This window comes from Chiloscyllium punctatum, chromosome 5 (genome assembly GCF_047496795.1).
Source record: "Chiloscyllium punctatum isolate Juve2018m chromosome 5, sChiPun1.3, whole genome shotgun sequence".
Taxonomy (NCBI): Eukaryota; Metazoa; Chordata; class Chondrichthyes; order Orectolobiformes; family Hemiscylliidae; genus Chiloscyllium; species Chiloscyllium punctatum.
The window spans coordinates 62,433,610-62,450,630 of record NC_092743.1 but is presented as its reverse complement, the minus strand read 5'-3'; the positions used below and the strand labels follow the sequence as shown (position 1 = coordinate 62,450,630).

Sequence of the window (17,021 nt, the reverse complement as noted above, 5' to 3'; positions counted from 1 at the left end):
GAAACATAATGAAGCTAGGTAAAGATTGAAGGCAGCACTATTAATAAAAGATGGCATTTGTGCAATAATTAGAGATGACCTTGCCTCGGGATATCAGGATGTGGAATTGGTTTCAGTAGACATAAGGAACATGATGGAAAAGTCCCTTCTGGGAGTAGTCTACAGCCCCTCTGACGGCAAACTTAATATCACCAAAATACATAATTGTTCTGATGCAGAAGGAGGCCATTCAGCCCACTGTGCCTGCACCAATTTTTCAAACAAACATCATTACCTCATGCCAATCTCTTGCCTTGCCCCTGTAGTCTTGCACACTCTTTCTATCCATATAATCATCTCATGTCCTTTTGAATGCCTTAACTGAAACAACCCATTTCACATTTCCAGGCACTACATTCCAAACCCTAACTACTTACTGAATGGATAGGTTTTTTTTCACACATTACCCTATGCTTCTTTTGCATATTCCTTTGAATCTACACCCTCTCTTTATTGTTCCTTTTGATGTGGGTCCAAATGTCAAGAGGAAACACTGGGTGCCATGACCAAGTGAAGTCCCACAAGTTATTACCGTTCAGAGACTCGACCCGAACTGTTAAGCTCCTGGATTAGAGAGGACAAACTGCCCTTCTTTTATCACCCACTCCCTCGGCTGGTCTCAATAAAGTTAATTTATCAAGGATATCCTCCCTTGAGCATGTTTCTCCCAGATCAAAGGAATTTATGTTTTAAAAGGAGCTGATTTAACTAGGCCTCTACAGAATAACAAAAGAGTGGGTTTTTCATTACTAAGAACATAAATAAATAAATAAATCACTAACACACATACACACTGATTAGAAATGAGAAGTGAGTTCCAAGGAAGGATAAAATGGGGCACAGATCAGTCTCTATGGGCTGTCTGAGTTGATTTTGGTTTTTGATTCCAGTTTGGCTGAAATCCTTTGATGGTGGCTGGATGGTAGCATTTAGACAAAGAGTCTTCCTTTTGTCCTGATTCTTTCATTGGCATGCTAGTTTTGTAGCACTCATAATAAGAAAGTTCTTTACCTATAACTGAGGGGTGATTCTTTAAATGTGACCTTAACAACATACTTATGCTCAAACCCAGGCTAACACACAGACCGCTGCCTCTTCTCTCCCAGGAGATTACAGTTTAGCTGATACTGCATTTTCCCCCTTTTAAGACCATCCCTTTGAAGCTTCCTTGATGTCTCCTCAGGTATGACATTAGAGGATTTCTCCCCTAACAGCCACTGAACTCATATTGACAGTCATTTGTTTAGCTGGAGCAGCCCTCTTCTTAAAAAAGAAATGCATAATGGAATTAAGAATTCAATCTGCCCAAAACTGATCTGAGGTAACGATCCAGGGTCATGACAATTGTAATGAAGAGTTTGCAATAATCAAGGGTGATTTTAATCTGCATGCAAACTGGAAAATAGACACTAACAGCCTGACAGAAAAGTTCATCAAATGCTTCTGAAGTAGGTTCTAAGAGCAGTACGTTTTGAAAACAACCAGACAGACAGTTAGAATAGATTTGGTAAAACTAATCAGGTGTATAGAGCAGTGGCAAACTGAATTCAAATCAGAAAAGTTGAAGTAATACACCTGGGGAGAATTAACAACACAAGAGATCACACTGTGAACAGCTGGACCTTGGACAATATTGGAAATTAGAGGAACTTTGGTGTATATATCCACATATGGTCACAGAATCTCTACTGTTGGAAAGAGGCCATTCAATTCATTGAGTCCGCACCAAACCTCCAAACAACACCCCATCCAGACACAGTTCCCCTAACATATCCTCATAACTCCACATTTACTATGGCTAACCCACCTAGCCTGGACACTAGATAATTTTTCAACATGTTAGACAGATTTCTGAAGTTAGCAGTGTAAGTAGAAAAGCCGATAAGACACCATATAGGATACTTGGCTTGATTAGCTGAAGCATAAAATACCAGAGCAATGGGGTTATGATAGAACTACATAAAACCCTGGCTCGGTCACAACTGGAGTACTGCACATAGTTCTGGTCACATAATAGAAGGATGTGATTGCACCAGAGGATGCAGAGGAGATTCACCAAGATGTTGCATGGGACAGAGGATCTGATCCATGAGGAAAGAACTGGACTTGTTTTCTTTGGAGCAGTGAAGGTTCAGAGGAGATGTGAGGGGGAATAGAAGAGCAAGACAGAAAGGCATTGTTTCCCCGCTCATAAGGGATCAATAACCAAAGATTTAAAATAAGAGGTAGAAAGCCAAGAGGGGAGTTAGGGGGATATCTTTACACCCAGATGATTTGAAGAAGTCTGGAACTATGCCTGAGAGGATGGTTGTATTAGAAACACTCTCAGCATTTAAGCAGAATTTAGACATTTACTGGCATTGCCATAAGTTCCAGGGTATGGAGAAACTGAGGACTGCAGATGCTGGAGATCAAAATCAAGAAGTGCGGCACTGGAAAAGCACAGCATATCAGGCAGCATCTAAGCAGCAGGAGAATGAATAACCTCACAGTAAAGACACCCAAGGTAGCACCAACCACAATATCATTACTTTCTACATCCCTTTTGAAAGAGAGAAACGGAGTGTTTGAAAGCTAAATGTAGATTAACATATGGGATGTGAACTGGCACATTAAGCTAGAGGATAAATCAATAGAGGCACAGTGAAGGGACTATTTTGGAATATGTCTATTCTTACTATAAAGAAACATGCTAAGCTGATTCCGAATTGTAAGCTGTAAAACGTGCTCATTTATCTCTTCCCTTTTCACTGCCCCAGGCTCTAAGCATACCTTTCAGGTGAAGCAGTGGCTTACTTGCACTTCTTTACACCTAGTTTAGTATATTCATTGCTCACAGTGCGATCTCCTTTCCAATGGTGAGACCAAATGCAGATGTGGTGACCACTTTGTGGAACACCTTCAAGTGTCTTGTTAGAACTGGTTTGGTGTCAGCAAAGGCATGTATTTTCAACTATATACATTTATCCTTAACAACTATTGATACTTAATTTCTCCTTCACTTCCAAAAGCACCTCCCTTTGTTTTTTGCTCTGTTCCACTTGCTCCTCCTCCCCCCACTTTGTTAACAGCGTGAAAACAACCTTCAATTCCAGGAGAGTGTCATTGGACTCAAAACCTTAACTCATTTTCTCTTTCCACAGACACTGCCAGACCTGCTGCATTTCTGTTTACATTATAAAGGGAGGACTCACCATCCTAAAAAGTTAGGGAAAGTGTCAAACTCAAGGAAAAAGCATAACTGCACAAAGATGAAGTCATGTGATAGACAAGAATATAAAAAATAGCAAAGAATACCAAAAGGTTAATCAAGAGTAAGAAATCAGAGCATGACAGAAGGCAAATTAGCAATGCAAAATCAGAGAGCAAGAGTTTCCAGAAATATTTAAAAAGAAAAAGAAAACAAACAAATTGCTGGAGAAACTCACCAGGTTCGGCAGCACCTGTGGAGAGAAATTGGAGTTAATGTTGACTCCAGTGACCCTTCTTTGGAACTAATCCAAAGAGGGGTCATTGGACTTTCTTCTCCACAGATGCTGAAAAAACCCAACAGGTTTGGCAAAAGCTTTTGTTTTTAAAAACAGTTTTGAGTATCTGCAGTTCTTTGTTTTAGAAAAAGACCAAAAAACGGTAAGGTGGATTCTAGACTTGTAGAGGGAGAATGGGGAGTTAAAATTAGATAATAAGGTCATGGCAGATGAAATGAACAAATACTTTGTTTCTTTTCTTCACTTCAGTGGAAAAAAAACATTCCACTAATAACTGTAAATCAGGCAGAAAGGAGAGATGAACTTAATGAAATTGCAATGAGGAGGGAAGCAGTACTACATAAATCAATAAAGCTGCAGACTAACAAGTCTCTGGATTTCGTACATTGATCTTCATTTCCCAAAATGCCCTCAATTCAGATTTCGATTCCATCAGAATGGCAAGTAGCAAATATAACTCCAGAGTTATATTTGTAGTTTGTTGTGGTTCTGTTCGCCGAGCTGGGAATTTGTGTTGCAGACGTTTCGTTCCCTGTCTAGGTGAAATCCTCAGTGCTTGGGAGCCTCCTGTGAAGCGCTTCTGTGATGTTTCCTCCGGCATTCATAGTGATTTGTATCTGCCGCTTCCGGTTGTCAGTTCCAGCTGTCCGTTGCAGTGGTCGGTATATTGGGTCCAGGTCGATGTGCTTATTGATTGAATCTGTGGATGAGTGCCATGCCTCTAGGAATTCCCTGGCTGTTCTCTGTTTGGCTTGTCCTATAATAGTAGTGCTGCCCCAGTCGAATTCATGTTGCTTGTCGTCTGTGTGTGGGGCTACTAAGGATAGCTGGTTGTGTCGTTTCGTGGCTAGTTCATGTATACGGATCGTTAGCTGTCTTCCTGTTTGTCCTATGTAGTATTTTGTGCAGTCCTTGCATGGGATTTTGTACACTACATTGGTTTTGCTCATGCTGGGTATTGGGTCCTTCGTTCTGGTGAGTTGTTGTCTGAGAGTGGCTGTTGGTTTGTGTGCTGTTATGAGTCCTAGTGGTCGCAGTAGTCTGGCTGTCAGTTCAGAAATGCTCCTGATGTATGGTAGTGTGGTTAGTCCTTTGGGTTGCGGCATGTCCTCGTTTCATCGTCTTTTCCTTAGGCATCTGTTGATGAAATTGCGCGGGTATCCGTTTTTGGTGAATACATTGTAGAGGTGTTCTTCTTTCTCTTTTTGCAGTTCTGGTGTACTGCAGTGTGTTGTGGCCCTTTTGAATAGTGTCTTGATGCAACTTCTTTTGTGTGTGTTGGGGTGGTTGCTTTCGTTGTTTAGGACTTGGTATGTGTGTGTGGCTTTCCTGTAAACCTTTGTGGTGAATTCTCCGTCAGGTGTTCTCTGTGCCATCACGTCTAGGAATGGGAGTTGGTTGTCCTTTTCTTCCTCTCTAGTGAATCGGATTCCTGTGAGTGTGGCGTTGATGATCCGGTGTGTGTTCTCTATTTCTGTGTTTTTAATGATTACAAAGTTGTCACCCACATATCTGACGCAGTTTGGGTTGAATTTGCAGTAAGACTGTTTGTTCTAACCTTTGCATTACTGTTTCTGCTATGAGTCCAGAGATGGGTGAGCCCATGGGTGTGCCGTTGATTTGTTCATATATTTGGTTGCTAAATGTGAAGTGTGTTGTGAGGCACAGGTCCAGTAGTTTGAGCATGCCTTCTTCGTTGATACGTTCAACGTCCTGTTGCCTGTTCTGTATGTCCAGCAGGTTGGCTATTATAGGACAAGCCAAACAGAGAACAGCCAGGGAATTCCTAGAGGCATGGCACTCATCTACAGATTCAATCAATATACGTACCACTGCAATGGACAGCTGGAATTGACAACCAGAAGCGGCAGATTCAAACCACTACAAATGCTGGAGGAAAGATCACAGAAGCACTTCACAGGAGGCTCCCAAGCACTGAGGAAGTCACCTAGACAGGGACAAAACGTCTGCAACTCAAATTCCCAGCTCGGTGAACAGAACCACAACAATGAGCACCCAAGCTACAAATCTTCTCAAACTTTGTAGATACATTCTATTTTGCTCAAAAAAGAAACAATCTGCAGGCAGGCAATCCATGTAATATTTCATAAATTCCTACTTTGGAAATAGAACCAGTCTGACTCAAGACTGGGACACAGGCAGACTCTAACCTCACACCTTTAATGCATCGTCTGAGCTGAGATGTCACTTTTTTTAATAAAACCTAAAGTTATCTCAAGAATGTCACTTAAAAGAAGTTTTGGGATCACATATTAAAGAACTGAAACTTGCAACCAATTCTAAAAGTTGCAAGACTTAACAGCAATCTAGGTTTGTTCAATGTATCATTTCAGTTGTATGACACTGTAATCTTTTGCTATAAATTCTGTGTCTTATGATCCTGGTCCACAGCTACTGGATAAAGGAACAGTGCTCAAAGCTAGTGCTTCCAAATAAACATGTTGGACTATAACCTGGGTGTTATAACTGACAGGTTAATGTTCAAGGATATAAATGCTATAGGAAGGATAGAAAGGGGCGGGGAGGGGAAAAGAGAGGCGAGGGAGTGGCATTTTTGATAAGTGATAACAGTGCTACTCTTGTTAGGGAGGATATTCCTGGGAATACAACCAGGGAAGTTATTTGGGTGGAACTGAGAAAGAAGAAAGGGATGATCACTTTATTGGGATTGAATTATAGACCCCTAATAATCAGCAGGAAATTGAGAAACAAATTTGTAAGGAGATTTCAGTTATCTGTAAGAATAAAAGGATGGTTATGGTAGGGGATTTTAACTTTCCAAACATATAACCTGGTGTTGTGTAATTTTTAACTTTGTCCACTACTTAAAGAGGAAGAGAGATGTAAAACAGGAAACTATAGGGCAGTTAGTTTGACATCTGTTGTGGCATAGGTGTTGAAATCAATTTAGGAGATAAGTTTTTCTAAGTGCATAATTAAGGTAACCAGAAAGAATCAGAATGGTGTCAAAGAAAAACCATATGTGACTATTGGATTGCAACACCGAATACAACTCACAATTAGCACGAGCAAATGTGAATTTTTTTTTAAAAACTGCAGCCATTCTTTGCAGAGTGTTCTCAGTTCACAGCAGTATCTTCTTTTAGTTCACAGTCAAAAGTAAAGAAAATAAAAGCTTTGATCTTTACAGGATGCATAAATGGGCCTTTTCTGATTGGTAGATGTGATGACCAGAATCCTGCAAGACTTTGCATTGAGGCCTTAATTTCCTACAATATGTCAATGACTTAGATGAGGGGAACAAAAGCCTCATGGTTAAGTTCACAGATGAGATGAAGAGAAGTAGAAAAGTACATTGTGAAGAAGAAAAAAAAGAATCCAGACCGATACAAATAGGTGAAGTCTTGGTGGGACCCAGGGAAATAGTGAGGAAAGAAATCAATCTGATACTGGTATGCTTGGGAAAAGGATTGAGTCAACAGTCAGGGCAGGCAGGGACAAAGCAGAGAACAAGATAGGACTGATAAATTAAACTGCATTTACTTCAATGCAAGAGGCCGAACAGGGATGACAGATGGTTCGGAACATGGAACTGGGATATCATAGCAATGACAGAAAGGTGGCTCAGGGATGAACAGAACAATGTTCCATATACAAATGCTAAAGGAAGCATAGAAAGGGGGACAAAAGAGCAGGGGGAGTGGCGCTTTTGATAAGGGATAGCATTGCTGCTGAACTAGAGGATATTCCTGGGAATACATCCAGGGAAGATATGTGGGTGGCTATGAGAAATATGAAAGGGATGATCACCCTATTGGGATTGTATTATAGACCCACTAATAGTCAGTGGGAAACTGAGAAACAAATTTGTAAGGAAATTCGTTATCTGTAAGAATAATAGAGTGGTTATGCTAGGGGATCTTAACTTTCCAAACAGAGACCGGGATTGCCATAGTGTTAAGGGTTTAGATGGAGTGGAATTTGTTAAGTGACTACAAGAAAACTCTCTGATTCAGTATGTGGATGTACCTACTAGTGAAGGTGCAACACTTGACCTACTCCTGGGAAATAAGGCAGGGCAGGTGACTGAGGTGTCAGTGGAGGAGCACTTTGAGTTCAGTGACCATAATTCTATTCGTTTTTAAATAGTGACGGAAAAGGATAGACCAGATCTAAAAGTTGAAGTCTTAAATTCGAGGAAGGCTAATTTTGACAGTATTAGGCAAGAACTTTCAAAAGCTGATTGGGGGCAGATGTTTGCAGGTAAAGGGACAGCTGGAAAATGGGAAGCCTTCAGAAATGAGATAACGAGAATCCAGAGAAAGTATATTCCTGTTAGGGTTAAATAAAAGGCTGGTAGGTATAGGGAATGCTGGATGACTAGAGAAATGAAACTTTTGGTTAAGAAAAAGGAGGAAGCATATGTCAGGTATAGAAAGGATAGATTGAATTAATCCTTAGAAGAGTACAAAGGCAGTAGGAGTATACTAAGAGGGAAATCAGGAGGGCAAAAAGGGGACATAAGATAGCTTTGGCACGTAGGGTTAAGGAGAATCCAATGGGATTTTATAAATACGTTAGGGACAAAAGGGTAACCAGGGAGAGAATAGGGCCTCTCAAAGATCAGCAAGGCACTCTTTGTGTGGAGCCGCAGGACATGGGGCAGATAATAAACAAGTATTTTGCATCATGTTTACTGTGGTGAAAGACATGGAAAATATAGAATATGGGGAAATAGATGGTGACATCTTGACAAATATCCATATTACATAGGTGAGGCTGCTGGATGCCTGGAAACACATAAAAGTGGATAAAATCCCAGGACCTGATCAGGTGTACCCTAGAACTCTGTGGGAAGCCAGGGAAGTGATTGCTGGGCCCTTTGCTGAGATACTTGTATCATCGATAGTCACAGGTAAGGTGCTGGAAGACTGGAGGTTGGCTAATGTGGTGCCACTTTAAGAAAAGTGGTAAGGACCAGCCAGGGAACTATAGACCAATAAGCCTGGCATCGGTGGTAGGCAAGTTGTTGGAGGGGAATCCTGAAAGACAGGATTCACATGTATTTGGAAAGGCAAGGACTGTTTAGGGATAGTCAGCATGGCTTTGCAAATGGGAAATCATGTCTCACAAACTTGATTGAGTTTTTTGAAAAAGTAACAAAAAGGATTGAGGAGGGCAGAGCAGTAGAAGTGATCTATATGGTCTTCAGTAAAGCACTTGACAAGGTTCCTCATGGGAGACTGGTTAGCAAGGTTAGATCTCATTGAATACAGGGAGAACTAGCCAAATGGATACAGAACTGGCTTGATAGTAGAAGACAGAGTGATGGTGGAGGGTTACTTTTCAGACTGGAGGCCTGTGACCAGTAGCATGCCACAAGGATTGGTATTGGGTCCACTACTTTAACCATTTATATAATGGATGTGGATGTGAGCATAAAAGGTATAGTTAGTAAGTTTGCAGATGACACCAAAATTGGAGGTGTAGTGGACAGAGAAGAGGGTTACCTCAGAGTACAACTGGATCTTGATCAGATAGGCCAACGGGCTGAAGAGTGGGAGATGGCGTGACGTGCTGCATTTTCAAAACAAATCAGAGCAGAACTTATACACTTAATGGTAAATTCCTGGGGGACTGTTGCTGAACAATGAGACCTTGGAGTACAGGTTCATTGTTCCTTGATAGTGAAGAAGGTGTTTGATATGCTTTCCTTTATTGGTCAGAGTATTGAGTACAAGAGTTGGGAGGTCATGTTGCTGAGGTACAGGATATTAGTTAATCCACTTTTGGAACAATGCATCAATTCTAGTCTCCTTCCTATCGGAAGGATGCTGTGAAACTTGAAAAGGTCCAGAAAAGATTTACAAGGATGTTGCTGGGGTTGGAGAATTTGAACCATAGGGAGAGGTTGAATAGGCTGGGGCTGTTTTCCCTGGAGCGTTGAAGGTTGAGGGGTGACCTTATAGAGGTTTATAAGGTCATGAAGAGCATGGACAGGATAAATAGATGAGGTCTTTTCCCTGGAGTGGGGAGCCCAGAACTAGAGGGTATAGGATTAGGGTGAGAGAGGAAAAATTTAAAAAGGGACCGAAGTGGCAACTTTTCACAGAGGGTGGTGCGTGTATGGAATGAGCTACCAGAGGAAGTGGTGGAGGCTGGTACAATTACAGCATTTGAAATGCATCTTGATGGGAATAGGAAGGACTAAATGGATATTGGTCAAGTGATGGCAAATGGGACTAGATTAGGTTAGGACATCTGGTCAGCATGGATGGGTTGGACCGAAGGGTCTGTTTCCATGCTGTGCACCTCTATGACTCTTAATCAGTGAGCAAGGTTCTGGCAGGTGAAGTATAATGTTGGAAAATGTGACGTTGTTCACTTTGATTGGAAAAATGAAAAAGCAGAGCATTACTTAAACAACTGCAGAATTTCAAGGTGCAGTGGAAATTAGACGTTCTAGCGCATGAAGTGCAAAAGGTTAGTATGCAAGTACAGCAGGTAGTCAATAAAGTTAATAGGACGTTGTGATTCAATTATTGGTGACTCCACATCTCGAATATTGTGTCGTTTTGATCTCTTTATTTAAGGGGAGATGCAAATACATTGGAGGTAGTTCAGAGAAAGTTTATTGGATTTACACCTGGAACAAACAGTTTAGGAACTCAAAAGGTATAAGTATGCCTTTCAGCCCATTTGAACCATTGCCAATATTTAATTCAGTCATGGCTGATTGAATACTTCAATGCCTTTTAAATACCCCATCCCCCTTATCTTGTATGCCACTGGTAATTAGAAATCATCTTTACATTCTACATTTTTAAAGACAGTTCTTCCACAGGCCTCTGTGGACAACAGTACCAATGTTCACCCACTAATTAAAATAATTTTTCATCTCAGACCTAAGTAGCATCCCCCTTATTTTTAAATTGTATTCCCTGGTTCCAGATTCCTGAACGAAGGGAAACTTCTTACTTGCAATAATTGCTATTTTCAATAAGATCACTTCTTATTCTTCAAACTTTAGTGAACATGCCCCAAATTTCCTAATTTTGCTTCACTGGGCCAACCTGCCACCTCAGGAACAAGTCTGGTGAACCTTTGTAGCACTCTCTCATTGGCAATGTCTTATGCGGCTAGTTTGGACAGGCTGGGATTGTTTCCACGGTAGCGAGCATGACTTCAGTGAAGTATCTTAGATCCTGAATGATCCTGATAAGAAGGTAGTAGAAAGTATATTGCCTCTCATGGGTTAGCCAAGAACTACACAGCACTGTTTTAAATTTAGGGATCAGTTTTTAAGGACAGAGATGAGCAGTCATTTTCTCACTTGGAGTTGTAAAGCTTAGGAACTATGACGCAAAGTACTGGTGGGTCATTAAATATTTTTAAAGACAGAGAAGATATAGTCTTGATAGGCAAGAGAACCAGAGGTTATTGAGGCTGGGGAGGGTGGTGGGGGGTGGGGGTGGGTGGGGAGGAGAAAGAGGTGGTGTTGCAGAGGCAAATATGGAAATTTGAAACACTAATAAATCAGCCTTGATCTTAGTGAATGATGAAGCTGCTCAATGGGTTGAATGGTTTACTTTTGATCCCTTTTAATATGTTTGTGTATTTGTATGCATTGCCAAATACAAACAGAAATGGGATCTAGAAGAGGGCAACAATTATGTTTTGACTGTGTAACTTTGAAATACAGCACTGCCTCCAACCAAACTACCGTGGCTAAGTATTAAATGCGACATTTTACACTGACATACCATAAAAATCAGGCTTTAGAGTTACTTATGACTCCAGCTCCAATAAGCCCATCTCTATTGCAAAATGTTTTCTGAAACGTGCTACTACACGCTATACAAATTAGCTGCATCTTATATGGGCAACATAATATACAATGTAAATGAAGCAATTATACACAATATTTAGGGAAATCTATCACATAAGAATAAAGTATTGATTTTATAGTGTCTAAAAGTGCTGGTTTAGATTGAATTCCATAGTAATTCAATCTGCAGAAGTGACTTTGCATGTACAATTCTATTCTCACTGCAAAGTATTGTTTGGGAGTTTAGTTTGCTCAAGTTCTGCGATGACTTGTATTTCCAGTTAAGATCCAACTGGAATTGTAGTATTGCATCCTTTTCTTACAAACAATGCATTTTAAAAATGAACATGGTTACATTTAAGACATCCTTACTGGGAGCTTATTCACTTTAGAGTTTGTATTTCTCATTCAAGTGGAGCGTACATGCCTGAACAAAATCAATAAGCATCCATACATAGTTAGATACTCTAATAAACAAGCATTTACCTCATTCCTTTGATTTTTGCCTTGTTTTCATGACGATCAATGAGACTATGTAGAATGTGTAATACAAGCTGCCTTAGCTCACTATCTTCCATTAGTGAAACAGATAGGATTGGATCTAAAAATGGAGATGGAAGGGCAGCTGCTATACTTTTAGCCTTATATCCTGAAGTCACCTAGTAGTAATAGAGAAAGAGAAAATAGATGAATTAATTACCTAACACCATCATATAATTGCCACTGGCTTTCAAAAAGACAGGTAGAACGAGCTACCAGTCTCCCAGTTTATTTCCACGTTTCATGAATCAACATTTTGGTCAAAACAGAACAAGTGAAATCAGTCAGGCACAAAGAGACCCACACCTCCTGTATGATTTACACCTCTATGAGGAGTTCACATGTTGGAAATAAAAATCATCTCCTAAGAGACTGCATTAAGATTAAATTTGGTCAATCCATTAGTCTGGAGAATGCTACAGATGGTCTACATTTGGAACTGTTGCCAATTTCCTTGATTTCTCTTTTCCCCCACACAATTTCATTTTTATCATTTCTGCAGACATCTGGAAATAGTCAAATGGGCCTGCAGATCTTGAATATTAACATGTATAAATTTTAAAAATAGCAGCAATTTGTCATTCAAAAGAGCTTCAAATCTGAATGAAGCCAGTGTAGAAATGTCAAATAGAAGTTCAACCAAGTCGGACAACACTTTTACTTTTCCCTTTCATTTTCAATGGCAATATTATCACTGAATCCCCAAAACATCAACATCCTGCTACCATGGAAACTGAACTGGACCAGTTACAAAAATAACATGGTTATAAGAGTAGGTAAGATCTAGGAATTTTGACATGACTAACTGTGATGCTGACTCTCCACAGCCTCTCAAACATATATTAGCATCTTGTCAGGTTTGGAAAAAGAGTGGAGAAACTCACCAGAATCTAGAGCAAAGCACATTTGATTGACATCCCATCCACCACCTTAAAACTTTGCTTCTCCAGCATTAACATTTAATGGCAGTAAACCACCAACTGAGCCTCTCAAATTAGAGGACAACAAAGGTACGGGAGCATCACAAGTTTGCCTCCAAGCCACACACCACCTAGACTTGGAATGCGGTTGTCATTCCCTCGCTGTCTGGAAATTTCAGGGTTCTGGAACTCCTTCTCTAAGAGTACTATACCCAGTGAACTGCAGCAGTTCAAGATGGCACCTCACTACACCTCAAGGGTAATTAGGGTGGGAAACATAATGGTCGATGGGGTGATGGAGGAAAGAATCAACGAAACCAGAAAAAACGGAGACAAAAATAGAAATTGCTGGAGAAGTTCAGCAGGTCTGGCAGCATCTGTGAAGTGAAATCAGAGTTAACGTTTTGGGTCCAGAGACCGTTCCTCAGAAAAGACTGGTCGTGGACAGAAGGCACATGCTACACACAAGATTTTTAAAGAAAATATGTAGACCAAATAAAATACCGAATTTAAACATACTTAATATAATTTCAAATTGTTTTCTTGAATTTTGAGTTATAAAATGTATTTTAAAACGTAGTTGTAGTGAACATCTTACAGCATATATTCGAACATCTGACTAAAATGCTTAATGCTATGTAAAGATTTCAAACTGTTACTAAGCACAATGGGAAGAATTCCTAGGTGATGTAAGACAAGTGTTTATACGTTTGTGTTAGCGCTGTGTTGTGATCTTCTTACTAGACCACTAAGGTCCCATTTTCTATCAATGGATTTCCTGTGCATCTGAAATAATTAACATGTAACTATTTCTGTAGCTATAGTGATTTCTTTTAAAAGTTTGTTGAGGGTGAACTCTTTTTGTTAAGGGGTCTGTTAGAAATTTTTAGGTTTCAGAACTTTATTTTTAAAGCACAAGGAAATCACTCAACGTAGAGAGAAAGAGAGAGACTTTGAGATTTTTACGTTGTTTTGAGCAGTTTTGATGTCCTTTTTGTGGAGATGAATGCACAGAGAGTGCACCCAAGACAACAAGACTATAGCAAATTAGTTCTCCTTAGAGTAAGCAGTTAGTGGCAGTTCTAGACTGGAAGCGTTAGGATAAAACTTCGAAGAGAACATGAAGCTGAGTTGGTGTTTAAATTCAGATGCATGATAGCTCGAGGAATAAAGAAACAGCATTTACAGCCTAGCAGTTAGTCACAGATACCTAAAACTTATTGAGGTGTTAGTGAAAGGGATTCTGGTGAGAGTATTGTACAAAGGCTGTGTGTGTACACATCTAAAACCCTTTGCTTTTAGGTTTTCAGAAAAAAAGGCTGCTTTGTTCTATTTCATTTTCATTTATTTTGCTTATTTTTTAAAATTGAAACAAAACCTCTAATATTGCATGTTGCTATCACAGTGAGAAACTACCTCATTTCAAGTACAACAAAACAAACTATGGTCTCAGTCAAAATTCAGTCAGGGATCTTATTGATCTAGCAAGAATATCAGCTAGGATCATAACAATTCACTAACACAAAAGCATAAACACATCTTACATTATCTAGGATTTCTTCCCATTGTGCCTACTAACATTTTGAAATCTTTCCACGACATTAAGCAGATGTTCAAATATATTCTGTAAGATGTTCACTACAACTGAATTCTAAAATACATTTTGCATAACTCCTTTTTGCTAAGATCACATAAACTTTAAAGAAAATGGATATCGTTCCTACTGTACAAAATGAACTATGGTAATGTTGCACAAGTGACGTAGAATTAAAGGCGGGAACCAAAACTAAAATCCAGTCTCTGAAACAATGAAAACATATTCAAAAATATTACGACTCCTTGAAAAGATGAAGTAGCAATTTTTCATTTGTGTCTAGTCAATTTGTTCTATGATTAGGAATTGAAATGGCATTAAGCACAGAATCAAACTCTGATCTATTTGAGCTACTGATTATATTTATTCCCCTAACAATTCAAGTTCAGATTAAATTAACAATCATTCTGGAAGTAGCTTTTTCATTTTTTTTTTGTTTGGAGTTCAATATTTAACGTTTACCATAAGTAGAGATCTGAGAAGCATGACTTGAATGGCTCTTGTCCCCCGATCTCTGGAAAGAAAAAAGGATATAAACATTTATACACAACAGTTTATTTTGCTCATTAAAATATGGCTGAGACCAGGAAAGATCCCAGAATACATTGAATATACATAGCTGCGGCTAATCACAGCTCAGGAATTGAATTTTAAGAAGCATATTTACAGATGATACTTAATCTATTCAATATCCTGAAATTTATTCAAAAGGGTTGCAGATAAATAGAGCCAGCTAATTCATTTTAAGTTAAAAATTTCATGCCATTATTCCGATATTTCTTAATATTATCACCGGAAGAGCCTTGATGATTCATACAGAAAGTCAATCATCAACTTGTCAGGCTAATAAATACAACCTAGTTACCATTATTCATATGCTGAAGATCAGATAATATTTGTAAAGTATCCTCTAATTTAAATTGGCAGAATTAATCAGTTATAAATACTGGAAAAAGTGACAAAGATATATTTTGCAGAAACCTTAACAACAAAGTTGCATTCAAATTGCAGTCAAAGTTAAGAAAATGAAATTATTTTCTATACTTTATTGTAGGGCATGATCTGGAGCAGGAAAGCTTTGAGCACTTGACAAGTTGCCCAATAATGCAGCTGTAAATTGAAGCAATGTCTTCAGCATTTCAACCACAATGCATTATTATACAGGAAGAAACAGAATTGCATAAAGATACAATCGCAGAAATATAATCTGCCCATAAATGCCTATTATTCAGGACAACGTTAAAAATCACAACACCAGGCTATAGTCCAACAGCTTTATTTGGAACCACTAGCTTTCAGAGTGCTGCTCCTTCATCAGCTCCCTTAGTCTATCTCAATCCAAAACCGACTCCTTCATATCACTCAGGATGCAGTTATTCTGTGGCCATTCCTAATGTTGGCATTATTTAATAGTTCTGATAGGACAAATGGATGCCTGTTAGGTGTTGAGTGATATCCTCCATAGACACTGGATTGTATCAATTCAACAGATTATGGAGCATCTTTAAATTTTCACAATTCTGATTATTTGGACGATAATGTCTTAAATGTCAAGTGTAAAAAGATTATTCCAACAAAATACTCCTTGACATATTTCAGAGCTGCACTTGGGACAGTTAAAAATAGATATTTTAATCATTATTTCATCCACCGCATTTTAAATAAATGAAAATGACAAAAAAAAGACGATTTGCTAGTTGCACTAACATATAGTCATCAATTTCTTAGCAAATTAAAAAAAACAGAAGCATTTAAAATGCATCCAAGATATCTTAGTGCACCTAAAAATACCACTTTGAGCATAAGGCTGAAGATCTATGGTTCAGAACAAAATGGAAACTCACATGAGTGATTAACTTTGGGGGTGTGGACAGTTTTATGAACTTAGAAATTATGAGCTGAATTTTCCTATTTATAGACAGAACTTTCTCCAGTGAGATTCTTGCACCCAGTCTACTATGTCAGAGGCTCCTCATGCAACCTCTACCCTTCATCTCACTAATTATGCAACCAGCCTCTACAAAACCATTTCACTGAATCACAAAACAGAAGAAGAAGTGCTTGCACTGCTAGGACTTTGTGTTGCTCATGCAGCTGGTGGCATATTTACACAACTGGCTTCACAGCACTTTAAGTGGTGCAAACCAGGAACTGCTCTTAACACTGGTCTGAGATGGCAGGTCTGGACACTGAAGTGCCCACAGTGAAATGTAGCACTTATAACCTTAATTAACTTCTGTGCTTTACAAGGGTAAGTATCGCAAAACATCTCTGCCACCTCACTGTCTCAGATCAATCACTCACTAACACTGCCACACTGCAAGCACCTCTAACAAAGACTCATGGGTGACAATTCTCATTAGTGCATGCACCATATCCACTCAACAATTCCCAGCCACCTCATCTTCTCAAATTAATAACCTTTCCTGCCTTCTGTATTGCCTACTCACACACTGGAGATAGGTTAGCACTGCTGCCTCACAGCGCCAGAGACCTGGGTTCAATTCCCACCTCAGGCAACTGACTGTGTGGAGTTTGCACATTCTCCCCGTGTCTGCGTGGGTTTCCTCCGGGTGCTCCGGTTTCCTCCCACAGTCCAAAGATGTGCAGGTCAGGTGAATTGGCCATGC

At 39.4% G+C, this 17,021-nt stretch overlaps 1 protein-coding gene across 7 annotated transcripts in view; it reads right to left on the bottom strand.

Annotated features, from left to right (window-relative positions):
* Positions 1–17,021, bottom strand: part of efr3a (EFR3 homolog A (S. cerevisiae)) — a 171,993-nt gene that overhangs the window by 40,964 nt on the left and 114,008 nt on the right. For all 7 annotated transcript variants that reach the window (XM_072570428.1, XM_072570430.1, XM_072570431.1 and 4 more), the window contains 2 exons: positions 14,854–14,905; positions 11,824–11,996 (listed from right to left, as the gene is read on the bottom strand). In XM_072570428.1, coding sequence (XP_072426529.1) covers positions 11,824–11,996; positions 14,854–14,905 — 225 coding nt within the window. The remainder of the gene's footprint in view (positions 1–11,823; positions 11,997–14,853; positions 14,906–17,021) is intronic.